General features: G+C 39.8%; 1 protein-coding gene across 3 annotated transcripts; it reads left to right on the top strand.

The window, feature by feature from the left end:
* Positions 1-142: 142 nt before the first annotated feature.
* SPRTN (SprT-like N-terminal domain) lies at positions 143-27,403 on the top strand. Of its 3 annotated transcripts, none has more exons than XM_007539086.3 (5): positions 146-670; positions 3,527-3,626; positions 8,872-9,000; positions 22,715-22,982; positions 24,777-27,403. In XM_007539086.3, exons 1-5 carry the CDS (start codon positions 438-440, stop codon positions 25,478-25,480), a joined length of 1,434 nt encoding a protein of 477 aa, XP_007539148.1. In that variant the 5' UTR covers positions 146-437; the 3' UTR covers positions 25,481-27,403. The 3 variants fall into 3 exon arrangements, with proteins under 3 accessions (XP_060047978.1, XP_007539148.1, XP_060047979.1); XM_060191996.1 differs by having other exon boundaries at positions 645-776; XM_060191995.1 differs by lacking the exon at positions 8,872-9,000 and having other exon boundaries at positions 143-670.
* The last annotated feature ends 246 nt before the right edge of the window (positions 27,404-27,649 follow it).

The following is a 27,649-nucleotide window of genomic DNA, read 5'->3' as shown; positions in this document are numbered from 1 at the left end:
GCAGGCGCAGGGCCACTGCAGCCTACAGCGCAAGCGCTCTAGCGGAAGTGACGGAGTCTGGCAGCGAGTTAGGCAACAGCGCATGTGCTGAGATGACGTTTTGCGCTTTAAAAACGAGTACAGTAGGTTATAACCAATTTTCTGGAACTTCCTCTGGTCCAGTCACCGAGAATCTAAAATTTGAGCTCACTTGAAGCGATCACACTGAGTTATTTATTTATTTATTTTTTTAAAGCTTCTGACTCTTGGCTTCAGCGTTTGGAGCAAATTCAAGTCTCGTTTTGGAGCCAGTTTTCTCCGAGCTCTCGCGAGATCGGCGCGCCCTCTGGAATGGTATTGTCACGGAAGATCCTGACTCGGAGTCTGGAGCTCTAAAGGTATTGCCTACCTCCAGAGCTTGCTTGCCGTAGTGGGTCAGGTCTGGGATTCTGGCAGTAATGGACGAGGACTTGGTTCTGGCTCTTCGACTCCAGGAGGAGTGGGACTTGCAGGCCTCGGAGCGCCAGGAGGCGCGGCGGCGAGCGCAGGAACCCTTGTCCCTGGTGGACGCGTCCTGGGAGTTGGTGGACCCCACCCCAGATTTGCAAGCCTTGTTTGTCCAGTTCAACGATCAGTTCTTCTGGGGCCAGTTGCAAGCTGTTGAGGTGAAGTGGAGCCCGCGGATGACCCTGTGAGTCTGGAGCCCCGCCTCTTCTTCGCCTTCCTCCGCCTCCTTTCCCTCTGAGGTCCCAGGGGCACGCGGCAGGGGCTCTGTTTTGGGGTCAGGTAACCCCACGGTGTGTTTCTTCCCTCTAACTTGTCTTTCTCTCGCTGAGACAACTTTCGAGACAGCTGTATGGCTCACTCCACTTAGGGTTTCACTGATAAAGGACACAGTGAAACGAGACATACTCTTTTACATACTCTTTTATTTATCTTATGGTGACGATTTTTGACCCAGAGAGAGAAATAGCCAGTCTGCCCTTAGGGGCGATGGCTAAGTCGCTGTGAACTCGAAAGTATGTCTGTTGTACCCCTCTGTGCTGCCGAGGATGCCCCCCTCAGCAGTCAACTGTGGGAGTGGGGAGGCGGTGGCCCCAGGGGATGTCAGTGGTGCATCTTGAAGGATCACTTTGTCTTTTTATATGCATACATGTACACATACATTAAAAAAATTATTATTTTTATTTACATATTGGATGGAGACAGCCAGAAATCTAGAGAGAAGGGGGTGATAGAGACAGAGACACCTGCAGCATAGCTTTCCCCCTGAATGTGGGGACCGGGGGCTTACACATACATGTTTTCATAAGAGATGCAGAGAGAAAGACCAGAGCACTGCTCAACTGTGGTTTATTGCGGTGCTGGGAATTGTACCAGGGACCTCAGAGCCTCAAGCATGAACTTGTCTTTGTCAACCATTTATGTTGTTTCCCGCCTTTAAAAATTTTTTTTAATGTTTTCTTTTTTGTTGCCCTTGTTTTTATTATTATTGTTGTTGTTATTGATGTCGTCGTTGTTAGATAGGACAGAGAGAAATGGAGAGAGGAGGGGAAGACAGAGAGGGAGAGAGAAAGATAGACATCTACAGACCTGCTTCAACGCCTGTGAAGCAACTCCGCCTGTAGGTGGGGAGCCGGGGCCTCCAACCGGGATCTTTAAGCTGGTCCTTGAGCTTTGCTTCACTTCACGTGTGCTGTGTGCTTAACTCACTGCGCTACGGCCCACTCCCCCCCCCCCCCCCGCCTTTTTTTTTTTTTTTAAATGCTAAACTTGAGAAATCCCAATTTGCAATAGTTAACCACCTGCACGGCAGCAGAGGCGACACCAGAGAGATAATTCTTCAAGTATGGTATCTGCGTTGTCGTATGTATGACCCAAGTTCAGCCCTGGCACCACAAGGGAGATGCTATAGCACCAAAAGAAGCTTGGGCTTCTTTAATCTAAATGACCAAAGAGATCAAGAGTGGTGAAAACACATATGCAAAAACCACCCAACCCCTCCCCAAGTGAAAAAAAAAAAACGCAGTTGAATACTACTGTGATTGGTTTTGAATTAATATAAAAAAGAGCTTGAAATAAGACAGATTAGGATATGATGTGAAATTGTATTTAAAGTGAAGATCTACTTTATGTAGACTTCTATTACAATTTTGGAGAAGTACTACTGTTGATCACCACAAAATGATTTCATATATATATATATATATATATATATATATATATATATTTTTTTTTTTTTTGCCTCCAGGGTTATTGCCAGGGCGGGTTGCCTGCACCTCGAATCCACTGGTCCTGGAGACCATTTTTTCCCTTTTTGTCGCCCTTTTTTTTTTCATTGTTGTGGTTATTATTATTATTGTTGTTGTCATTGGATAGGACAGAGAGAAATTGAGAGAGGAGGAGAGAAAGCTAGACACCTACAGACCTGCTTCACCGCCTGTGAAGCGACCCCCCCTGCACGTGGGGAGCCAGGGACTCAAACTGGGATTCTTATGCTGGTCCTTGCGCTTTGCGCCACTTGGGCTTTGCGCCACTTGCGCTTAACTTGCTGCTCTGCTGCCCAACTCTTTGACTTCCCTCTTTTTTTTTTAACCAGAGCACTGATCAGCTCTGGTTTATGGTGGGGGGGGGATTGAACCTGGGGCTTTGGAGCCTGGGGCATGAGAGTCTTTGCATAACCATTATGCTAACTACACCCCCCCCCCCCCTTATACTGTTTAGAGAGCAACAACCTAGGATTATATTCTTTGAACCTATTTAGCCTGGGTAGGGGTAAGGGAAGCCCTACTGTTTATTCTCATCCTACCTGGGATGAAATGCAAATACCTTATAATAAAGAGGGCAATACTTTTATTTTTCACCAGACCACTGCTCAGCTCTGGTTTATGGTGGTGTTAGGGATTGAACCTGGGGCCTCTAGGGCCTCAGGCAAGAAAAACATGAAAGTGTTTTGCCCAACCATTAAGCTATTTACCTCAGTGAAGTGTATTACTTTTTAGGAAATCTGTTATAGAGTTCTCTTCATTATCTCTGTTGCTCCTCATTTCTGTTACCATTTTATGCCTATTTGGTGAATAGCATTTTTCAAAGACTTTTATTTATTTATTTTTTAAATTTTTTAATTTATTGATTGGCTAGAGACAGTCAGAAATCGAGAGGGAAGGGAGGGATAGAGAGGGTGAGAGACTGAGAGACAGTTGCAGCACTGCTTTACCACTTTTGAAGCTTTCCCCCTGCAGGTGGGGACTGGGGGCTCGAACTAGGTCCTTTCACATTGTAACATGTGCGCTCAACCAGGTTTGCCACCACCCGGCCCCAAGACTTTAATTTTTTAAAGAATTTATTTATTGGATATAGACAGAAATTGAGAGGGCAGGGAGACTTAGAGAGGGAGAAAGAGGAAGAAAGATACCTACAGCCCTGCTCCACTGCAGTAGAGGCTGGGGATTTGAACCCTGGTCCTTCCCCAAAGTAACATGTGCACTCTACCAAGTGTACCACCAACTGGTCCATGAATAACAGTTTTTATGTGGTTATTTTTCAGGTGTGCTGGAATATGCAGTTACGAAGGGAGAGGTGGAATGTGTTCTATCCGTCTCAGTGAACCTCTTTTGAAGTTGAGACCAAGAAAGGATCTTGTAGAGGTATACTTTGCATAAGCCTCATTCTTAACGTTGTTAGTTAGAAATGCTTAATGATTTTTTAAAAATATTTTTACTTTATTTATTGCCTTTTGTTGCCCTTGTTGTTTTATTGTTGTAGTTATTATTGTCGTCATTGTTGGATAGGACAGAGAGAAACGGAGAGAGGAGGGGAAGACAGAGAGAGGGAGAGAAAGATAGACACCTGCAGACCTGCTTCACCACCTGTGAAGCGACTCCCCTGCAGGTGGGGAGCCGGGGTTCGAACCGGGATCCTTATGCCGGTCCTTGTGCTTTTGCGCCACCTGCGCTTAACCCGCTGCACTACAGCCCGACTCCCCGAAATGCTTAATGATTGAGACTGCTGTGATCTGTACATAAAAACAAACAAGCAAACAAAAACCATTTGTCTTTAGTGTAAACTTTAATTGTGGATCAAATAATGATTACTCTTAATTTTTATATAGTGCTTCACAGGGGTTGTCAGATATATTCTCTAATTTGATTTTTATATGAACCCTATATATGTCCAGTGTTATTTTTTTTATATTCAGTGCCATTCGTTTTTATAAATGAGGAAATTTGAGATTTATAGAGATTAAGTAATTGGATTGTTGCATATTTAGAAATAAGGAAAAGTTAGGATTTCATCTTCCTATTGACACGCAAATTTTGATTCTCTCCAGTACTGGCTGACCTACATGGCTGACTTGGCAGAATACACCACTATGAAAGCATTTTTTTTTTTTTATTTCTTTGTTGGGGGATTAATGTTTTACAGTCAACAGTAAATACAATAGTTTGTACATGCCTAACATTTCTCAGTTTTCCACATAACAACCCCCACTAGGTTCTCTGTCATCCTTTTCCAGGGCCTGTACTCTCCCCCACACACACTCCAGAGTCTTTTACTTTGGTGCAATACACCAACTCCAGTTCAGGTTCTACTTGTTTTTTCTCTTCTGATCTTGTTTTTCTGCTTCTGCTTGAGAGTGAGATCATCCCATATTCATTCTTCTGTTTCTGAATTATTTCACTTAACATGATTTCTTCAAGTTCCATCCAAGATGGGCTGAAAACAGTGAAGTCACCATTTTTAATAGCTGAGTAGTATTCCATTGTGTATATAGACCACAACTTGTTCAGCCACTCATCTGTCGTTGGACACCTGGGTTGATGAATGCTGGTCTAGCTTCGCAGACTGGAAAGAGACGAGGGACTCATGGCTGAGCTGGAACACAGTTCAATCTTTATTGACGATCAGGGATGCAGTTCAACAATCTAATCTCTATTCATTAGTAAATACTTGAGGGGATAGCCTGAGGGTGCTTCTTCCCGAGCAAGTGCTCTCTGGGTTGGAGAGAACTCAACTGGAGCCAGCGTAGGCTGCTGCGTGGGATAGGGATCAGGAACTCTTGCCCAGCTAACGTAGCAGGAGATACACTCTGGAACTCCTGGAGCCAGAAAGCAATTACAAGTGTTTTTACTCAGAAAAGCAGCTTGTATATATACTAGCCAAGTAGGGTGGAAACAGGATATAATGTAGAGAGGGTGGAGCGAAAAAGGACTGGTGGAGATCAGAGTGTACTAGGAGAGGGGGCGGAGCAAAAAGACCTTGAATCAGTGGGGATTAAACCAATGCCTTGGAGGGAGGGTGGTGTTTAGTTAACAGTGGTTTATGTAAATAGACCGCAGGTTTAAGTGGGATCAAACCAATGCCCTGCAGGCATACCAGTGCTTAGTTAAGCAGGATTAGAAACAGAAGCTTTAAGCCAGGGGAGCTGGCATACTACCCAACATCGATCGCACTTTTTTTTTTTAATTATTGATTTAATAATGATTGACAAGACCATAGGATAAGAGGGGTAAAATAGTTCCACAAAATTCCCACCACCAGAGTTCCATATCCCATCCCCTCCACTGGAAGCTTTTCTATTCTTTATCTTTCTGGGAACATGGATCCAGGACCAGTATGGGATGCAGAAGGTGGACATGGGCATTGGCAGGTTGCTCCATACTCCCAGCCTGCTTCTATCTTTCCCTAGTGGGGGCAGGGCTCTGGAGTGGTGAGTTTACAGGATATATTGCTGAGATCAGTGAGATTGTCTACCCAGGGAAGTCAGGTTGGCATTATCTGCAACTTGGTTGGTTGGAATCTGCAACTTGGTGGCTAAAAAGCATTAAGATATAAAGCAGAACAAATTGTTTAATAATCATGAACCTAAAGTAGACTATAGCAAATGAGATTTGTGGGTCTCCATTTTGGAAAAAGCATATAGGTCTATTTTAGGTAGATTCCAAGGGGCCCATGACTTTACTAATTTACTTGAGCCTGACAGCTAACATGCAGGTGGTGGACTAAAGATACTGTCTGGGTAGATAGTGTCAGAGTTGGAAATAGGACTAGAAAGCTGGATCAGGGCAAAAAGTAGCTCCCAAATATGGGGAAAGTATATAAATACTATAACTGTAAACCCCATCAATCTGATCTGGGGTTCATATTCAGGACAGGAGCCTGTATAACCTCTGTATCCCTGGCATTCTGAGCTCACATTCCATGGAGCATTCTAGGAGCATTCTAGGCTGCATGGGGCACATTTTTTTGTAGAATTTGTGGTTACTCCTGCTCATATCAAGAAACAATAGGAATCATCAACTTATGTTTAGTTAAGTCTAGTAGATGCCTTAAATTCCTCAATATATCTCCTTTGGGATTTGTCTTGCACAAAAAATTCATAGCGTTGTAGAAGCTTAATGGGAATATACTAAGACATATTTGGGAATAGAAGGATGCAGCTATTACGAATATTAAAAGGTAAGGGGTTTCACAGCTATCTGAACATGTATAACACTTCTGAACTATACATTGTAAATTTTTATTTTTACCATTAGTAAATCACTGCCATTAGTAAATCACTGCCAAAAGTGAACTAACACAACAGAAAAATACCTAATGACAAGAAATAAAGTCCAGATAAAATAAAAAGATGGAGTATAAACATTATCATTAAATAAACTAAACTAAATGGACTAAACACTCCAGTTAAAGATATGGAATGGAAGATTTAAAGAGACATGCTTAACATACAGATACACATATATTTAAAAGGATGAGGGAGAGTATATTATCCAATTACTTAGTAACAGAAAGCTGTTGTGGTTAATATTAGTATCAAACTAAAGATTTTAAGGGAAGATTTTTACTGGAAAAGGGCATTTCTCAATGATAGTCTATTAAGTAAAAACATATGTGTCCTAAAAGTGATAGTATAGCTTTAAGTTACATGAAATATAATTTTCAGAATGAAAAAGAGACATGGGGGTTGGGCAGTAGTGCAACGGATTAAGTGCATATGGTGCAATGCGCAGGGACTGGAGTAAGCATCCTGGTTCGAGCCGGGCTCCCCATCTGCAGAGGGGGTGTCGCTTCACAAGTAGTGAATCAGTTCTGAAAGTGTCTTTCTCTCCTCTCTGTCTTCCCCTCCTCTCTCCATTTCTCTCTGTCCTATCCAACAACAGTGACATCAATAACAACAACAATAATAACCACAACAATGATAAAACAACAAGGGCAACAGAAAAGGGAAAAAAAAATAGCCTCTAGTAGCAGTGGATTCCTGGTGCTGAGCCTCAGCAATAACCCTGGAGGCAAAAAGAAAAAGAGACATAAACAATGTATAATCATATGTAGATGCACCTTTTTTTTTTCTTTGCCAGCAGGGCTTCCTTTATTATACTGTTCTTGGTCAGCTGTATTTTTGTTTTATTTAATTAATTTTTAAAAAAATTTTATTTATTTTCCCTTTTGTTGCCCTTGTTGCTTGTTGTTGTAGTTATTAATGTCATCATTGTTAGGTAGAACAGAGAGAAATGGAGAGAGGAGGGGAAGACAGGCAGACACCTGCAGACCTGCTTCACTGCCTGTGAAACGACTACCCAGGGGAGCCAGGGGCTCGAACTGGTATCCTTATGCTGTTGCTTGTGCTTTGCGCCACGTGCGCTTAACCCGCTGCGCCTACCGCCTGACTCCCATCTTATTTAATTAATTTTTGTGTATTTATTTGATAAAGACAGAGAAATCAAGAGGGAAGAAGTGGATATAGAGAAGAAAGACACACCTGCAGCCCTACTTCATAGTTCATAAATCTTTCCCAATGCAGGTAGAGACTAGGGGCTTAAACTTAGGTCCTTGTGCACTGTAATATGTGCAACTCAACCGAATGTTCCACCATTTTTTTTTTTATTTCCTAGATAGAGGATAAAAGACGAGGGAGGGAGGGAAAGAGACAGAGACAGAGAGAGACAGAGAACACAACATTGCTTTATAGCTCTGTACTTTTGTCTTTGTGTGGTGCTCCTTGACATTGCCAGGGGCTTGATCTCAGGTCTTCATACATGACAAAATATGTATTCTACAGCAGCTGCGCTATCTCATGTTCCCATATTTGTAGATGTCAAATACAAAACTCTCTTGGTAATCCAATGAATAAACAGGAAGAAAAATATACACATGAGTTTCCAAGGAGATAGTATAGCTGTTTATGCAACATATTTTTATGCCTGGGCCTCCTAGGTCCCAGGTTCGATCCCTAGCACCAGCACAAGCCAGAGGTGAGCAGCTGTCTGGTTTAAAAAAGGGGGGAGGGTGATATAGCATAATGGTTATACAAAAGAATTATGTAACTGCCTGAGGCTCTATAAAGTCCCAGGTTCAGTTTCATGAACCAGAGCTGTGCAGTTGTCTGGTATTAAAAAGAACATATGTTGAACTAAGAACCTCAGGCATACTCTGATGCTCTGCCACTTGAGAAAATTCCTCAGTTATGAACTTTAATATTTTCATGTTTATGGTTTTTTTTTCTTTTAGATTTTGATTAATAGTTTAAAAGTCTGTCCTGGAACTATAGTGGTGGTTAGAGGAGGAGGGGGATGGTGCATAAAGCTTTTGTGGGTACACTGGGACTATACACTTGTAGTGTTGTAATCTTGTAAAACATTATTAAATGACTAATAAAAATTTTAAATGGGGCTTTTCTAGAAAAAGTTTCTAACCTAGAATACACAGGATGTTAAGTTCCAATTATTGTGAATGTATACTTATGTAATGTTTCTAGAAAGTTCTTGACTTTTATCAGTTTCTGAAAGGAGCCTCAGAGATGGCTGAGATCTTAGATATAGTAAGAAAATGGATTTTTATTTTCAAAAGCATTATAACAAATTAATTCATCTTTTGTTTGTTTTGTTTCAGACCCTCTTACATGAAATGATACATGCCTACTTATTTGTTACTAATAATGATAAAGACCGGGAAGGACATGGCCCAGAGTTTTGTAAACACATGCATAGAATCAATCATCTGACTGGAGCCAATATAACAGTATGTAAATTCACACATATTTATTTATATTCAATAGTTATTTATTCAGCAATCCTTGATTTAAAGATCATAGACTTTAATTAAAAGATAGACTTTAATTATCATACTGTCTTAATGGTTTTATACAACAAACAAGAGACATTGAGAAGCCAATCAGTATTGGTTTGTTTAGGAGTACATAATAACATGGCAGCACTACATTGGCATCATTTTATTTTAAATGTCTTTATTGAGGACATTGGTATCCTTTTTTTTATATTATAAACTTTTTTAAAAAAAGATTTTATTTATTTATGAGAAAGATAGGAGAGAGAAAAAACCAGACATCACTCTGGTACATGTGCTGCCAGGAACTGAACTTGGGACCTCATGCTTAAGACTTTGATGCTTGGGGGTCGGGTGGTAGTGCAGTGGGTCAAGTGCAGGTGGCACGAAGTGCGAGGACCGGCATAAAGATTCTGGTTAGAGCTTCTGGTTCCCCACCTGCAGGGGAGTCGCTTCACAAGTGGTGAAGCAGATCTGCAGGTGTCTTTCTCTCTCCTTCTGTCTTCCCCATCTCTCTCCATTTCTCTCTGTCCTATCCAACAGTGATGACATCAACTACAACAATAATAACTGCAACAATAAAACAAGGGCAACAAAAAGGAAAAAAAAAAAAAAGTCTGATACTTTATCTACTGCTCCACCTCCCGGATCAGGACATTGATATCCTTGAGACTGCTAATGTATTAAGGCAATATTTACCACTCTATGACTAGGAGAGAGAAAGACACTACAGCACTGAAGGATCTTCCAGTGCAGTGGGGAACCTGGGTTGCATGCATGGCAAGCGGGAGCACTATTCAGGCAAGCAAATTTTTTTTTTTTTTGCCTGCAGGGTTATTGCTGGGGCTGAGTGCCTGCACCACCAACCCACTCCTCCTGGAGATCATTTTTTTCCCTTTTGTTGCCCTTGTTGTTTTATCATTGTTGTGGTTATTATTATTGTTGTTGCTGTCATTGGATAGGACAGAGAGAAATCGAGAGAGGAGGGGAAGACAGAGAGGGGGAGAGAAAGATAGACACCTGCAGGTGTCTTCACCGCCTGTGAAGAGACTCCCCTGCAGGTGGGGAGCCGGGGCCTCGAACCGGGATCCTTACCCTGGTCCTTGTGCTTCATGCCACGTGCACTTAACCCGCTGTGCTACCGCCCAACTCCTTATAGTAAACATTTTATTCATATGTATATAAAAAGAGAGAAAGGGCCAGATAGTTACATACTTGGCTGAAAACATTATAACCTGAGTTCAAGTACCCAGTTAGTCCTCACCAGAAAAGCATGTGCCAGAGTAATGCTAGGGTTTTTCCTCTTTCTCTCTTCTCTGTCATAAACAAATAAATGCTGCTCTAAAAAATAGCTTGCCGGGGGCTAGCTATTGCCCCAGGCTCCACTTGCAAGGGGGAGACTTCACAAGTGCTGAAGCAGGTCTGCAGGTGTGTTTTTCTCTCCTCTATAACTTCCCCTCCCCTCCCAATTTCTCTTTGTCCTAAGAGAAGGAGGGGTGGGCTGTAGCGCAGTGTGGTTAGCACATGACGCTAACCATCTGCAGGTGAAGTAGGTCTGCAGGTGTTTGTCTTTCCACACATCACTCTTCCCGTCCTCTCTCAATTTCTCTCTGCCCTCTCCAACAACAATAATAATAACAACAAGGGCAACAAAAGGGAAAAAATAGCCTCCAAAAGCAGTGGATTCATAGTGCAGGCACCAAACCCCAGTGATAACCCTGGAGGCAAAAAAAAAAAAGAAGAGGGGCCGGGTGGTGGCACACCTGGTTGAGCGCACATATTATAATGCTCAAGGACCCGGATTTGAGCCCCTAGTCCCTACTTGCAAGGGGAAAGCTTTGTAAGTGGTGAAGCAGTGTTGCAGGTGTCTGTCTGTATCTCTTCCTCTCTATCACCCCATTCGCTCTACATTTCTGGCTGTTCCTATCCAATAAATAGATAATTATAAAAATAAAAAAAATTAAAAAAGAAAAAAAGAAGAGGGAAGAAAAGAAAGGAAAAAAAGCCTCTGGGATTCAGAGTGCTGTTACCAAGGCCCAGCAATAACCCTGGTGGCAATTGAGAAAAAAACTTATTTGCATTTATATGTTTATAATATTCACATATGATTCTTTTTTAAAATATTTATTTCACTTTTGTTGTCCTTGTTTTTTTTTTATTGTAGTTATTGTTGTTATTGATGTCATTGTTGTTAGATAGGACAGAGAGAACTAGAGAGAGGAGGCTTCGTGCCACGTACACTTAATCCACTGCGTTACTACCTGGCTCCCATGATTCTTTGTATCTCCTCATCTTCAGTTGTAATTTCATCTCTCATTTCTGATTTTTTTTTTTTTTGCCTTCAGGGTTATTGCTGGGGTTCAGTGCCTGCACTACGAATCTACTGCTCCTGTAGGCCATTTTTTTCTATTTTTGTTGCCCTTGTTGTTGCCCTAGTTGTTATTGCTGCTGCTGCTGTTGTTGTTAGATGGGACAGAGAGAAATCGAGAGAGATGGGAAAGAAAGAGAGGGGTAGAGAAAGACACCTGCAGGTCTGCTTCACTACTTATGAAGCTACCCCTCCCCGCAGGTGGGGAGCTGGGAACTCGAGCCAGGAGCTCTCTGCACTTTGCATCATGTGCACTTTACCGCTTGGCCCCCTCCTGATTGTTTTTATCATAGCTTTCTTTCATTTGCTTTTTGTGAGTCTAGCCTATTTGTCCTTTCAGAAAACCAGCGCTTGTTTTCATTAATCTTTTGAATGGTTTTTCTGGTTTCTATTTCATTAATTTCTGCTCTGATTTTGACTGTTTCCTTCCTCCTGCTAACTTTTGGGTCTCTTTGTTACTCCTTTTCCAGTTGACTCACAGTAGTCACTTGAAAACATTGCTGTTTGTTAATGTAGGCCTATATTGCTATAAACTTTCCTCTTAGGACAGCTCCTGCTGCATCTTACAGGGTCTAGTAGGTAGTTGGTCTCTTCATTTTCATTTTTCTCCAAGTAATTTTTAAGTTCTCTCGATTTTTTTCATTTAGACGTGTATTGTTTAGTCTCCACATTTTGGGTGTATTTCTTTTTCTTTTTTTGTGATTGATTTTTAACCTTATTACCTCATGGTAAGAAAAAATACTTTTTATTATTTCAGTATTCACATATTTATGACGGCTGTCTTTGTGTCCCAACACATGATCAATCCTTGAGAATGTTCCATGTCTACTTAGAATCTATGTTCTTTTGGGGGGATAAGTTCTGAATATATCTGTTAATTTCATCTCATCCTTGATTTATTTAAGGTCTCTATTTCCTTTTTGATTTTTTTTTTTTTTATCCCAATGACCTGTCTCTTGGCACAAGTGGTGTGTTAAGGTGTCCTACTATTATTGCACTGCTGTCATTGTCTCCCTTGAGGTCAGTAAGTACTTGTTTTATATATTTAGGTGCACTCATATTGGGAGCATATGTATTAGTAATGGGTATCTTAAGAAGTAATTAAGGACAAAATGATTAATAAATAGGAACCAAAAAGTAGGAATATTAACAGATGAGAATAGAAACCTTGGGGTGGAAAGAATCTAGGAAGTCTATTTTAGGTATGTTTCTAGGGGCCCATGACTTTATTAGTTTTTGCTTGAGTTTGATAGCTAACATGGAAGTGGACTAAGAAATATTCTCTGGGAAGATGGTATTAAGAGTTCAGAATTTGGCATAAGGATCCCAGTTCAAGCCCCTGGCTCACCGCCTGCTGTGTGATTTCAGTCTGAAACCAAGACTCAGGTCTGCTGCTGGGCTGCAGCTTTGTTCATAGAAGCAGAGTTAGATTTACCTTTAGCTTCCACCAGTTGCCACAAATTGCCATTATGTTTTGGTGATGGACTGGACTTGTTTTTTTTTTAAATAGTTATTTATTACCTTTTGTTGCCCTTGTTTTTTATTGTTGTTGTAATTGTTGTTGTTATTGATGTTGTTGTCTAGGACAGAGAGAAATGGAGAGGGGGGAGAGAAAGATAAGACACCTTCAGACCTGCTTCACTGCCTGTGAAGCGACTCCCTTCCGGGTGGGGAGCCTGGGGCTTGAAATGGGATCATCCTTAAGCTTGTCCTGCGCTTTCCACCACATGCACTTAACCCGCTGCGCTACCACCTGACTCACTGAACTGGACTTCTTTTGGTCACAAATACTCTGACTTTTTTAGTGTGTCTGTGTGTAATTTCAGTAGGCCAGTGCCCCCAAGGTTGAAAGCTCACAGGTTCCCCTTTCTCACAGCCAGCACTGTACTTCCTTGACTACTGCTGTGTGTAAAGGGAAAATGGTACCATCCTCTGCTGATTTGATTAATTCTTTGGTTTCAATCACCTTCTCACCCCAACCATGCACACAGGCACCCACCTGAGGCTGTGGTGCTTCTGCAGGTTTCTGCTGATATTTCAGCTATAGTTGGTGAGGTTTGCTAAGTTTGCTTGTTGTAGATACTGTTTTTAGGAAGAGTCTGTTCTCTTTTCCTGCTACTCCACAGCCATGCCTCCCTGGCAAAAAAAAAAAAAAAAAAAAAAACTGAATAGGACAGAGAGAAATTTAGAGAGAGGGGGAGAGAGACATAGGGACATCTGTAGACCTGCTTCACTGCTTGTGAAGCGACCCCCCCACCCCTGCATGTGGGAGCGCCAACCGGGATCCTTGAACAGATCTTCCTTGAGCTTTGTACTATGTGCATTTAACCTGGTGTGCCTCCAGCCAGCCCCCACAAATCTTTTTTTTTTTTCTTAATGAAAATTTACTCTTTTTAAGAAAGGTCTCACTGTTTGTTTGGAAAAGGATATATTCTTTTATCTTAGAATTTTGTGTACTTTTGTTTAGGAGAGCTTTTACTAAGAGCCTTTCCTTTGTGGGTTGCATTCCATGGTAATGAATTCCACAGGGCATTCAGTTTCACCTTATAGAACACTTTTACTTTATTGCCTGTATTGATAAGAACTACATATGCAGGTTGTAGGAATTACAGGAGGTTAAAAGAAAAACTATTTTTGCTGTTGTTATTTTATTTTACTTTTTTTTACCCAGAGTATTCATCAGCTGTGTCTTACAGTGGTGGTGGTGGGGAATTGAACCTGGGACTTGGGAGCCTCATGTATGAGAGTCTTTTTGCATAACTTTATGCTGTCTACCCTCACCCAAATTAATTTTTTAAAGTTACTTTATGTGAGCATTATTCAGTCATAATAGTGGTGATCAAACACAGGTATGTGCTCTGTTTGGTAACTCACTAAGCTACTTCCTGGTTCTTATATACCTCTTTACCCTCCATTGTCTTCTACAACTAATATAATATGTACTTATATCTTTTCATATAATAAAAACTTTGCTTATGATGGAGGAATAGTATAAAACTATCTGTAGAGTTATAGAAAACTTAATGTCATTTCCCATAAGAGGAATTTACTAAAAAGATTAATGTTTTAACTAAAAAGAATTTTTTTTCATATAAAGAGCGATGGCCCTTCTCTTTAAATTGTAGTGCTTCCCTGAGAAGATAAAAGAAAAGCTACGCATAGTCAGTTAGGGATATTGATCTTTTTTCCTCCTCCTTCTCCTTCTTTCTCTGCCTCTTCCTCTCTTCCTCCCACCACATCACTGAAGCTTCCCTCAGTACTATAGTACTATGTGGCTTACCAGGGACTTGAAGCTGGGTTGCAGGTATGGTAAAGCATGTTCCCTCCCAGGTGAACTATCTTGCTGGTCTTAGATTTTAATTTTCTTTCTTTTATTTTAAAAAATACGTTTATTTATTTATTATTGGATAGAGACATAGAGAAATAGAGAGGGGAGGAGAAGATAGAGAGGGATAGAGACAGAGAGATACCTTCAGCCCTGCTTCACCACTCATGAAGCTTTTCCCCTGCAAGTAGGGACCATGGGCTTGAACCTGGGTCCTTGTGCACTATAATGTAAGCACTTAACAATGCCTGGCCCCGATTTTAATTTTCTTTATTTAAACATTTTACTTTATTTTTTTATTAGAATACTGCTCATCTCTGACTTATTGTGGTCCCAGGTATTAAACCTGGACCTCAGAGCCTCAGGATGTGAGTCTTTTCCTTAACCACAGTTCTATCAAACATATCACAGCACCAAAGTTTCCTTCACTGTGGTGGGGGCAAGGCTTGAACCTGGGTTGTACACCTGGCAAGTCAGTATACTGTCCCAAGTGAGCTACTCTGCTGACCCTATTTAAACATTTTTAAATTAAATGAAAAAATTGAATTGAAATACTTTTGTTTTTAACTAAACACTGGTTTACAAAACTAGTAGTGTTTCCTGCTTTCACTACTTTTCTCTGCCTCTACTAAAAATGAGAACAGGCATTGAACTCTCAAGCATGAGATCCTGAGTTCAGTCCCTGGCAGCACATGTACCAGTTCTTTCTCTTTCCTTTCTCATGAATAAATAAAATCTTTAAAAAAGAAGAATGTTAGATATAAGTGTATACTATTTACCTCTGCAAGTGTATATGCTACTCATTGTATCTTCCACCAAAATTCTAGTCTTCTGTCACTATCAAGAAGATCCCTCTACTGATTCTTCCCACCCCCATGTTTTTTATTTTCTTTGAGAGAGACAGAAACCAAAGAGTTATTTTACCATGCATGATATTTCATTTGTTTTGTCTTTTTTGGTTAAATTCAGTGGTGAAGATTGCACTCTGGACTTCATGTGTAGAACGCATGTACTTGGGAGTTGGGCAGTAGCACAGCAGGTTAAGCACATGTGATGCGAAGCGCAAGGACCGGCATAAGGATCCTGGTTCGAGCCCCCAGCTTCCCACCTGCAGCGGGGGTTGCTTTGAAGGTGGTGAAGCAGGTCTGCAGGTGTCTTTCTCTCCCCCTCTCTTTCTTCTCCTCCTATCTCCATTTCTCTCTGTCCTGTCCAACAACAATGACATCAATAACAACAACAATAAAAAAACAAGGGCAACAAAAAGGTAAATAAATAAATAAATAAGAAAGCATGTACTCTACCTATTTGGTCACTTCTCCAGACCCTAGAATTCTTTTTGTATCTGTCTTCAGCTTAGGTCCTAAACAGAGGGTGAAACAAAAGATTACTGCTTAAGAATTTGCAGAGCACAGAGAATTGTATTTCACTCAGTGAGACATTTTTTCATTTTTTCCTTCTGTATAGCTTTATTATTTTGTTGTTGTTTAGATTAATACACCTATTGAGAGAATGAGAACGAGAACCAGAGCATTACTCTGCTACATATAGTGCTGGAGATTGAATTACAACTTCAAATTTATGAGTTCTGCACTCTTCCACTCTTCCATATATATATGGGGGAGGGAGTGGTTTTTTTTTTTTGTATGTGTGTAATTTAAAAAGTATTGAAGGGCTGGGTTGTGGCATACCTGATTAAGCACACATATTACAATATGCAAGGACCAGGGTTTAAACTCTGGTCTCTACCTGCAGGAGGAAAAGCTTCATGAGTGGTGAAGTGGTGTTGAAGGTGTCTATCTGTCACTCTCTACCTTCCTCCTTCCCTCTTGATTTCTTTGATTCTGTCCAATAAACAAATAAATAAACTTATTTATTTAAAAATATATTTATTGGGGCGGGGAGAAAAAAGTTTATTGACAGGGCTGAGATGTAACTCACCTAGTAAAGTATATACTTTGTTATGCTGCAAGGACCTATATTTGAGCTCCCAGCATGAGCAGTTGAGTGATGCTACTAGGTATCTATCTCTCCTACTCACCCTGTTTCTCTCTGTCTTTCACCTCTATATAGAAAAAAGATGGCTAGGGAGAAAGTATAATGATTATGCAAAAACACTTACATGCCTGAGGCTCTGAGGTTTCAGGTTCAATCCCCAGTACCACTATTTTTTAAAAAACTTTTTATATTTATTTGTTTTCCCTTTTGTTGACCTTGTTATTTTTTTATGTTGTAGTAGTTATTATTGTTGTTATTGATGTCGTCATTGTTAGATAGGACAGAGAAATGGAGAGAGGAGGGGAAGACAGGTGAAGAGAAAGATAGACACCTGCAGACCTGCTTCACGCCTGTGAAGCAACCCCGCCCTTGAGGTGGGGAGCTGGGGGTTTGAACTCGGATCCTTACGCCAGTCCTTGTGCTTCGCGCTACCGCACGACTCCTTTCCTGTACCACTATTAATCAGAGCTGATCAGTGCTCTGGTCTCCCTCATTTGTCTTTCTCTCATTAAAAATAAAATATTAAATATGTATGTTAAAAAAAGAAACAATTACTGATTTATGCCATTGTATATGTTTTTGGGAGTGCATTTTCATATCTCTTCAAAACTAAGTTGTTATAACACCCACCACAAAAGTGGAGATCTCTCTCTGTCACTGTCTATTGGGTCCCCTCCACCCTTTGTAACCTCTATGGCATTCTCTGTTTACCCCCTCTTGAAACATACTTTGCAGTCCAGAACCAAGGATTCACTTTGTATTGGTTACTAACCCTTGTTTTGTTACTCTGTATTTTTTTTGTTACTCTGTATGAGTGAGATCATTTGGTATTTGCCTTTATCTGACTTAATTTCTTTTAACACCCTACAGTGTCATCCATGTTGTTGCAAATGATGTGACTTTTTCTTTTCATTCTGTGGCAGTAGCTCTAGAACAAGTTTGATCCCTGAGCTGAGTGAAGGTGTGATCTCTCTCTCTTATTCTCATAAAAACACAAAATAACAAACTTTTAGAAAAACAATTTCTGGGCAGGGGTAGATAGCATGAAAAAATGCTCCAAGTCTCTGATTGTCAGAGAAATGCAAATAAAGACAACAACAAGATACCACTTCACTCCTGTGAGAATGTCATACATCAGAAAAGATAACAGCAGCAAATGCTGGAGAGGGTGTGGGGTCAAAGGAACACTCCTACACTGCTGGTGGGAATGTAAATTGATCCAGCCTCTGTGGAGAACAGTCTGGAGAACTCTCAGAAGGCTAGAAATGGACCTACCCTATGACCCTGCAATTCCTCTCCTGGGGATATATCCTAAGGAACCCAACATATCCATCCAAAAAGATCTGTGAACACATATGTTCTTGCAGCACAATTTGTAATAGCCAAAACCTGGAAGCAACCCAGGTGTCCAACAACAGATGAGTGGCTGAGCAAGTTGTGGTATATATACACAATGGAATACTACTTACTCAGCTGTAAAAAATGGTGACTTCACCATTTTCAGCCGATCTTGGATGGACCTTGAAAAAATCATGTTGAGTGAAATAAGTCAGAAACAGAAGGATGAATATGGGATGATCTCACTCTCAGGCAGATGTTGAAAAACAAGATCAGAAGGAAAAAAAAAAAAAAAACAAGTAGAACCTGAAATGGAATTGGCGTATTGCACCAAAGTAAAAGACTGGGGTGGGTGGGCGGGGAGAATACAGGTCCAGGAAGGATTCAGAGGACCTAGTGGGGGTTGTATTGTTATCTGGGAAACTGGGGAATGTTATGCACGTACAAACTATTGTACTTACTGTTGAATGTAAAACATTAATTCCCCAATTAAAAAAAAACAATAAAAAATTAAAAAAAAAACAAAACACTGGACATGAATTTCCAAAGAAGCTGAACCAGTATACATCCCCCATGGCAATGTATGAGGATTTTCAGTGGTGTGGGGTATTCAATAAATGAAGTTTCTTATCCTCTCAGTTCAGAAATACCAAGAAACATCATTAGCCCCTAGGGATACAATGATAAAAATATTTGAGTGCCTAGAGAAGTAAGTGGCATAACTGATACATGGAACTTTCATTTCTGAGATTTGCAGTCTGATTTCTGTATGTACTAGAATAGTGCTCTGGCTTCTCTCTCCTCTCTGCCTCATACAGATCTCTCTGTTATATGTAATTAATAGACATAACTCTTAAGAAAACTGAATACTAGCGTTTTTTTTAAATATTTATTCCCTTTGTACCCCTTATTTTATTGTTGTAGTTATTATTATTGTTGTTGTTGTCATTGTTGGGTAGGGCAGAGAGAAATGGAGAGAGGAGGGGAAGACAGGGAGAGAGAAAGAGAGATACCTGCAGACCTGCTTCACTGCTTGTGAAGTGACTCTGCTGCAGGTGGGGATCCGGGAGCTCAAACTGGAGTCCTTAAAGCGCCACCTGCACTTAACCTGCTGCGCTACCACCTGACTCCCAAGAGTTTTTTTTTTTTAACCTATTGTTGGCTAAAGTGAAAAAAACTACAAATATAAGAGGTCAAGATTAGCAGATACTGTATTGGATAAAATGGTTGCGTTAAAAATCCAGTATTTATAGGAAATAGCCCTTCTTGGGGAAACTTCATTTTAGCAGTGGAAATGATTCTTGCTGTGGCATTATATAAAGCTTTTCCTAAATTTTTTTTTAATCTTTAAAATTTTAGTTTTTGAAAAATTTAGGCTGGAGAGATAGTATAATGGTTATGCTAAAAGATTCCATGCTTGAGGCACCAAAGGTCACAGGTTTAACTCCCAACATCACCATAAGCCTGAACTGAGAAGCAGTGATCTGTTAAAAGTGTGGGGGGAGAGGGGGCCGTGGTGGTGGTGAGAATAATAGCATTCATGGAGTTTTTTTTTGTGTTTTTATCTCTTATTTCATTATTAATTTTTTGTATTTATTTGTATGAAAGGACAGAGAAATTGAGACAGGAAGGGGAGGTAGAGCAGAAGAGACAAAGAGATACTTGTAGCACTGCTTCACTGCTAGTGAAGCTTCCTCCTTAAAGGTGAGGACTGAGGGTTTGAACTCAGGTCCTTGTACATTGTAAGGTATGCACTTAACCAGGTGTGCTGTCATCCAGCCCCTACTTTTTATCTTTCATAAGAGAAACCAAAGCATCCCACCATTTATGATGTATTTATTTTTTGTTGCCATTAGAGTTTCTCTGTTGTTTGATGTCTACACAATAAATTCATTACTTCCAGTGGCTTTTATTATTATTACTTAAAAAAACAGACAGGGAAATTGAAAGAGAAGGTAGAAATAGAAAGACACCTGTAGCACCACTTCCCTGCTAATGAAGTTTCTACCATACATTTGGGGACAGGCGCCTTGGATTTGGTTTCTTGCACATGGTAATGTGTTTTTTCTTTTATTAAAAATATTTATTTATGGGGGAGTTGGGCAGTAGCGCAGTGGGTTAAGCGCAGGTGGCGCAAAGCACAAGGACTGGTGTAAGGATCCCGGTTCGAGACCCCGGCTCCCCACCTGCAGGGGAGTCATTTCACAGGCGGTGAAGCAGATCTGCAGGTGTCTATCTTTCTCTCCCCCTCTCTGTCTTCCCCTCCTCTCTCCATTTTTCTCTGTCCTATCCAACAATGGCAACAACAATAATAATAACTACAACAATAAAACAGCAAGGGCAACAAAAGGGAATGAATAAATAAATTAAAAAAAAAAGAAAATTGAAAAATATTTATTTATTCCCTTTTGTTGCCCTTGTTGTTTTATTGTTGTAGTTATTATTGTTGTCGTTGTTGTTGGGTAGGACAGAGAGAAATGGAGGAAGGGAAGACGGGGAGAGAAAGACTTGCTTCACTGCTTCACTGCTTGTGAAGCAACCTCCCTGCAGGTGCGGAGCTGGGGACTTGAACCAGGATCCTTATGCCGGTCCTTGTGCTTTATGCCACCTGCGCTTAACCTGCTGCACTACCACATGACTCTCAGTAATGTGTGTTTTCTACTGAGTGAATACTGCCGGATCCCTGTCATTCTTTTTTAAATGTGATGCTGAGGACCAAATTCAGGGCTCTACTTATGCAAAGCATTCAGTCTACCACTGAGTCACCTGTACTGCTTATTTATTTTTAAGAAATTTTTGTTGTTGTCTTTGAGTTTCACCTTTAGTATTCTGTCCTTTCATCAATTATGAAGTATTAAATTAATTACTACTGTTTCCTATTAAAATGAACTTTTGAGCAAAAACTAAATAGAGATGTTGTATTTCCCCATGTATAGCTTCAGCCTGAGAGGTGGTATAGTAGATAAAGTGTTGAACCCTTAAGCATTATTAGATCCTGAGTTCAAGCCCAGGCAACATATGGACCAGAGTGTTGTTCTGGTTCTGTTTCTTCGATAAATAAATCTTTAAAAAAATAATTAATTGTAAATCTTTTTTTTTTTTTAAACCTTTTTAAAAAAATCTTGTTGACCAGCGTAAGGATCCTGGTTCAAGCACCCGGCTCCCCACCTGCAGGAGGGTCGCTTCACAAGTGGTAAAGCAGGTCTGCAGGTGTCTGTCTTTCTCTCCCCTTTTCTGTATTTCCCTCCTCTCTCCATTTCTCTTTGCCCTATCTAACAACGACAACATCAAGAACAACAACAACAATAATAACTACAACAACAATGAAAAACAACAAGGGCAACAAAAGGGAAAATAAACAGATAGTAAAAAAAAAAATCTTGTTAGGGGCCGGGCAGTGGCCCACCTGTTAGACTGTACATTTTGCAATATGCAAGGACCTAGGTTTAAGCTCCCAGTCTCTACCTGCAAAGGGGGAAGCTTTACAAGCAGTGAAGCAGTGCTTCAGGTGTCTTTCTCCCCCACTATCTTGCTCGCCCCCCACCTAACAATTTCTTTCTGTCTCTATACAGTAAAATAAAGAAAAAATCTGCTTGGGCCAACAAGAAGGGTCACCTGGGATGGTGCCTGCTTCTCCATATTCAAAGCTCAGATTTGAGTTTGTCACCCACCCACACTGGCAGAAGCTTTTGGCCAAGTCTTTGAGATGTGGTGTCTGTCTTTCCTTCTGTTTCTTCTTTCTTCTTTCTTTTTTATTATCTTTATTTACTTATTGGATAGAGACAGCCAGAAATTGAGAGGGAAGTGGTCATAGAGAAGGAGAGTGAGAGAGAGACACCTGCAACACTGCTTCACCACTTACAAAGCTTTCCTCCTGCAGGTGGGTATCTGTGCCTCTTTCTTTCCTTCTTTCTTTCTTTTATTATTATTATTTTATTTACTCCCTTTTGTTGCCCTTGTTTTATTGTTGTAGTTATTATTGTTGTCATCATTGTTGGATAGGACAGAGAGAAATGGAGAGAGGAGGGGAAGACAGAGAGGAGGAGAGAAAGATAGACCTGCAGACATGCTTCACCTCCTGTGAAACGACTCCCCTGCAGGTGGGGAGCTGGGGGCTTGAACCGGGATCCTTATACTGGTCCTTGCACTTCGTACCATGTGCGCTTAAGCCACTGCGCTACAGCCTGACTCCCCTCTTCCTTCCTTCCTTCTTTCTTTCTTTCTTTCTTTCTTTCTTTCTTTCTTTCTTTCTTTCCTTCCTTCCTTCCTTCCTTCCTTCCTTCCATCCTTCCTTCCTTCCCTCCTTCCTTCCTTCCTTCCTTTTTTATAAGCAGTATAATTCTTATTATACTGTTAATAAGGTGATGGAAAAAAATCTGCTTGCATTTTTTCTTTTTTTTTAAAAATTATTTATTGGATATAGGCAGCCAGAAATGGAGAGGGAGATAGAGAGACACCTGCAACACTACTTCACCACTCGCAAAGCTTTCCCCTGCAGCAGGGGACTGGTGGCTTGAACCTGGGTCCTTTCACTTTGTAACTTGTGTGCTAAACTAGATACGCTACCACCTGATCCCCTCACTTTTTCTTAAAAATGATTGATTTGTTTTCTTATTGCTAAAAAATATGTCCTCTTAATTCAGGTATATCATTCTTTCCATGATGAGGTGGATGAATACCGGCGACACTGGTGGCGCTGCAATGGGCCTTGTCAGCACAGAAAACCATATTATGGCTATGTCAAACGTGCTACCAATAGGGCACCCTCTGCTCATGACTATTGGTGGACTGAGCACCAGAAAACATGTGGAGGCACTTTCATAAAAGTCAAAGAACCAGAGAACTATTCAAAAAAAGGCAAAGGAAAGACAAAGCTAGGAAAGGATCTGATATCATCAACAGAGAATAAGGGTAACTTTATATTCTCCCAACTTTTTCCTGTGACGCTAACTATGAAATAAAGTCAGTGCTGTGCTTTAGATTAATTAATAAAATAAACTTAAGAATTGTTTCTTTCTTTTTTTTTTTTTTTTTTAAGAATTGTTTCTAATGAAGTTTTCAGGTGTGGACTTTGTCCATGAAATGATGGTAGAAAAAAAAAATACATTTTGCTATCTTATAGATATGAGAGGAAAAGTAGAAATAAGTTTCACTGATAATATTTGAGGTAAAGTCCCTATCCTCACTATGACTCACTAAGTCACTAGGAAACAGAAGGCAAAAAGATTGCTAAAGTAAAAACAATAATTCAAATAACAATGCCCGGAATTTAAATCCTAACTACACCCTTTCCTATCAGTTGGAGTCTGTCCAAGTTACTTCTATTGATGTGTGTATTTTCATTAGGAGGAGAATGGGCAAAGACTGTGACAAACATGCTAGTACTTCATCTTTAAGATTTATTAATAAGTTTAGAGTTAATGCCTTTTGAAGAGGTAACCAGGTTACTAAAATTACTGCTTCTCTTGGGTAGTATATATATTGTGTTGTCAGAAAAGTCATGGCACATTTTTGTATAGAAAAATATGTCGTGGTCCGGGAGGTGGTGCAGTGGATAAAGCACTGGACTCTCTCAAGTGTGAGGTCCCGAGTTCAATGCCCGGCAGCACATGTACCATAGTGATGTCTGGTTCTTTCTCCCTCTCCTCCTCTTTCTCATGAATAAATAAAGTTTTTTTTAAAAAAGAAAAATATGTCATGATTTTCTCTGCAACCATATATATATATACATATGTTTTTTTGTTTTGTTCTTACCAGAGCACTGCTCAGCTTTATGGTGGTGCTAGGAATTGAACCTGGGACTTTGGAACCTCAGGCATGAAAGTCACTTGTATACCATTATGCTATCCCCTAACCCTTTAATGGTTTTTAAAGATTTATTCACAGGAGAGAGAGAGAGAGAGAGAGAGGGAGGGAGGGAAAATGAATGAGAATCCATTATATGTAATGTAGGAGATTTGAACTCAGGATCTCCTACTTGTGAATTTAGTCCAGTGCATTACCACTGTGTCCCCTCTGGGACCACTTATTTTTCTTTTGAGGATTTAGTTTAGGGGCCAGGCAGTTCCACACCTGGTAGAGCATACATGCTACAATCCACAAGGACCCAGGTTCAAATCCCCAATCTACATGGAGAAGGGGATATTTCCTGAATGGTAAAGTAAAGTAGTGCTGCAGGTATCTCTTTTTCCCTTTCTTCCCTTCCTCTCTCAGTATTTTTGTCTCTATCCACTTAAAAAAAAAAAAGGTGGTTCCCCTCCCCCCCCCACCCCCCAGTTATGAGAAAGAGTAGCAGTCCAGAGTACTAACTTTGGCCTAATAAATACCAGGGATAGTCTGGGACTTCTCTATGCAAGTCCTATATTTTCTGCCTTGAACCACCTCCTTGTGGAAAGGCCAGAGCAGGTTTCTGATCTCTCTCCCTCTCATAAAAGGTGCTAGTAGGTAATTTTTAAGGTGATAGTTACTTTACTATCATTCTTTGTCTGAGAGGACTCTTGATCTAAATATGGGAGAATTTTTTTTTGTCCTTCATATCCCATCAGTAGAGTTCTCTGATTTATGAAGATTGCCCTCCCATTAATAGATAATTATGAGTCTAACTTAAGAGAAACTTATCTCTTCACTATGAAAAAAGTTCCTGTTAGCTTAATATTTATTATTACATTAATTTTGAGTTAAAAACTTCATTTTCTTCTTTTGCAGATAAACCCCAAAGAAGTGAGACACAGCTGTTAATTCCTTTTAGTGGAAAAGGATATGTTTTAGGAAAAACAAGCAACTTACCTTCATCTGGGAAATTTATCACTGATGCCATTAATGAAACTCCGAATCTTTTAAGACAAGACCATTCTGTAAAAGCTGTGAGACCTGGTTCAAAAGCTGAGGTGAAATTTGAATATAATGGTCCAAGTAAAAATGTTTTAAGCAACTATTTTCCTATAGTATCAGTTGCCAACCAAAAGGCATTCAAAAATGTAAATGGATCTCCATTGAAAACCACAACAGTTGATGACATCACCAAAACCTCAGTCTCGACTGATTCTCAAGGAAGGGTTACATCTTCTAAGATACCTGTAAGAAATCCTTTAAAAGCAACGGGATTGACATCTGTGACTGCATCCCCAGCGGTGAGTGGGCATGAAGATAAGCGCCCATGTAAACGAGTCAAGCTAGAAGATAAGACTGTTTTTGACAGTTTTTTTATTAAGAGGGAGCAATTAAAAAATGCTGGTAATCATCCAATATGTAGTTCATATCCTGTATCAACAATTCAGAATTCTAGTGCTTCATCCAGCCAGAGCAAAATGGTTCTTTGCCCTGTTTGTCAGAATGAAGTTTTGGAGACTCAAATTAATGAGCATTTGGACTGTTGCCTTGAAGCTGATGTCATTGAAGTCAAAAGCTGAAAAAAGTTCAATGAAAAACAAATGAGTCTGCCTCTTGTACTACCTCACTAACTGCTTTGTTAACCACTAAGAAAATTCTGGTTAGTACTAACATTTATAGGTCATAATCTAGTTCATATAAAAATGTTCTGTTTTATATATATTTATATGAGATTGCTATTAAAAATATTTTAAGATATTCAGTCTTGCTATGTGTGGGTGTACTTTTTAAAATTATCCTTGTAAAGGCATTTATTACTTTTTTGCTTTTTTAAGTCTTTGTTACTTTTTATTTGTATACTTAAAATATTCAATGAGGAATCCTGTCAGGTTAAATTGATACTTTGTTCATAGTAACTCATTTTCAGAACCAGTGCTTATATTCATAATAGTTATACACATTGACTAAAACTATAGTCTAGAATGAGTATATTAGTTGTTTGGGGTACTCAAGGATTTGGGAAATTTCTGAAAAAAAAAATTAATGTTGACCACATTTTCTACATTTTAATGAATTTTATTTATTTCACTAGAACCTGGATGAAAATTTCTTTCAGAATATTCCTAGTAACAAATGCCCCTGGGATTCTGTAGGTCAAAGCTTAACTGTTTAGTCAGTTTATCAAAATGAGTAGTTAAGACTTTGTGCTAAATAACTAGTATATATGTAACTTAACACAGTCCCATATTTGTATAACCATGAAGCATCTAAAAACAGTTATGAACCTTAAGCCAAAGTTGAAGCCGTTGTAATGAAATAAATACAATTTGTGCATTAAAAAAAAAAAAAAGCATGTTAAGTAGCGTAGGAGGTATTGAATCATATGATCCTGTTCAATTCCTGTCATCACATGTACCATAGTGATACCCAGGTTCCCTCTCCTCCTAGTCTTTTTTGTTGTTGTTACACAAGCAAGCAAGCTACTTTTAATCAACTTTTTTGTTCCTAGAGGCTTTACATCCAGTATGTTGGCTTATCCCTCCCTGTCAACAGTTCACAGGGTTTCTTTCTTTTTTTTTTCATTGTTGTAGTTGTTGTTGTTGTTATTGATGTCATCATTGTTAGATAGGACAGAGAGAAATGGAGAGGGGGAGACAGAAGGGGAGAGAAAGATAGGCACCTGCAGACCTGCTTCACAGCCTGTGAAGTGACGCACCCCCCACAGGTGGGGAGCCGGGACTCAACCGGGATCCTTACTCTGGTCCTTGCGCTTCGCGCCACGTGCGCATCTTATCCACTGAACTACCGCCCAACTCCGGGGTTTCTTTATTCTTTTTTTACAGCATGACTTACAAAAATAAAGTATGCAGCAGTTGGGTAAACTTAATATCACCTGTTTAAATACTATCCAGATCAAGTTTGAAAACTTTTTCAGGGAGTTGGCGGTAGTGCAGTGGGTTAAGCACACATGGCGTAAAGCACAAGGACCGGCATAAGGTTCGAACCAGGTTCGAGCCCCCGGCTCCCCACCTGCAGGGGAGTCGCTTCACAGGCGGTGAAGCAGGTCTGCAGGTGTCTTTCTCTCCCCCTCTCTTGTCTTCCCCTCCTCTCTCTATTTCTATCTGTCCTATCCAATGACATCAGTAACAACAATAATAATAACAATAAAAAACAAGGACAACAAAAGGGAATAAATATTTTTTTTAAAAAGGAAACTTTTTCAGTTATCATGACAGGTATCTTCTCTGTCAGTACCTACCACCTTCAGAAGTAACCAAAAAAAAAAAAAGTAACAAAAATTAGTTTATCTTCTTTTTTTGAACTGAACTATATAAAGTAGTATCTTGATTACTGGAACAGAACCTCATATGTTTTCATTGCTCTGTAATATTTGTTAATATACCAGTTTACATACTTGTTCTGATTATTAACATTTGAATTGTTATGAATAATGCTAAGAATGCTCTTACTTGTTTTTATTAAACATATACTCTTGATTACAATTGTTGGTTCACAGGGTATGTTTAGCTCTACTGCTAGTTTACACTTTTATCACCAATTTATGAAAGTTTTGTTTGGTAGTTTTTAACATTTTTATTAATTTTTTTTTGTTTTAACCTGGTGAGTATCTACAAGTTTTAGTATTTCTTTAAAAATTAAGCTTAAAATGGTATTTAATAAACACAAAGTAGTTAAAATGTGTATTATGCTGACTATATGGGACTTTGAAGTTTCAGACATAAGTGTCT

The sequence above is a fragment of the Erinaceus europaeus genome, chromosome 6 (genome assembly GCF_950295315.1).
Source record: "Erinaceus europaeus chromosome 6, mEriEur2.1, whole genome shotgun sequence".
Lineage (NCBI taxonomy): Eukaryota > Metazoa > Chordata > Mammalia > Eulipotyphla > Erinaceidae > Erinaceus > Erinaceus europaeus.
The sequence above is the reverse complement of the archived record's forward strand: the minus strand, read 5'-3'. Positions and strand labels throughout refer to the sequence as shown.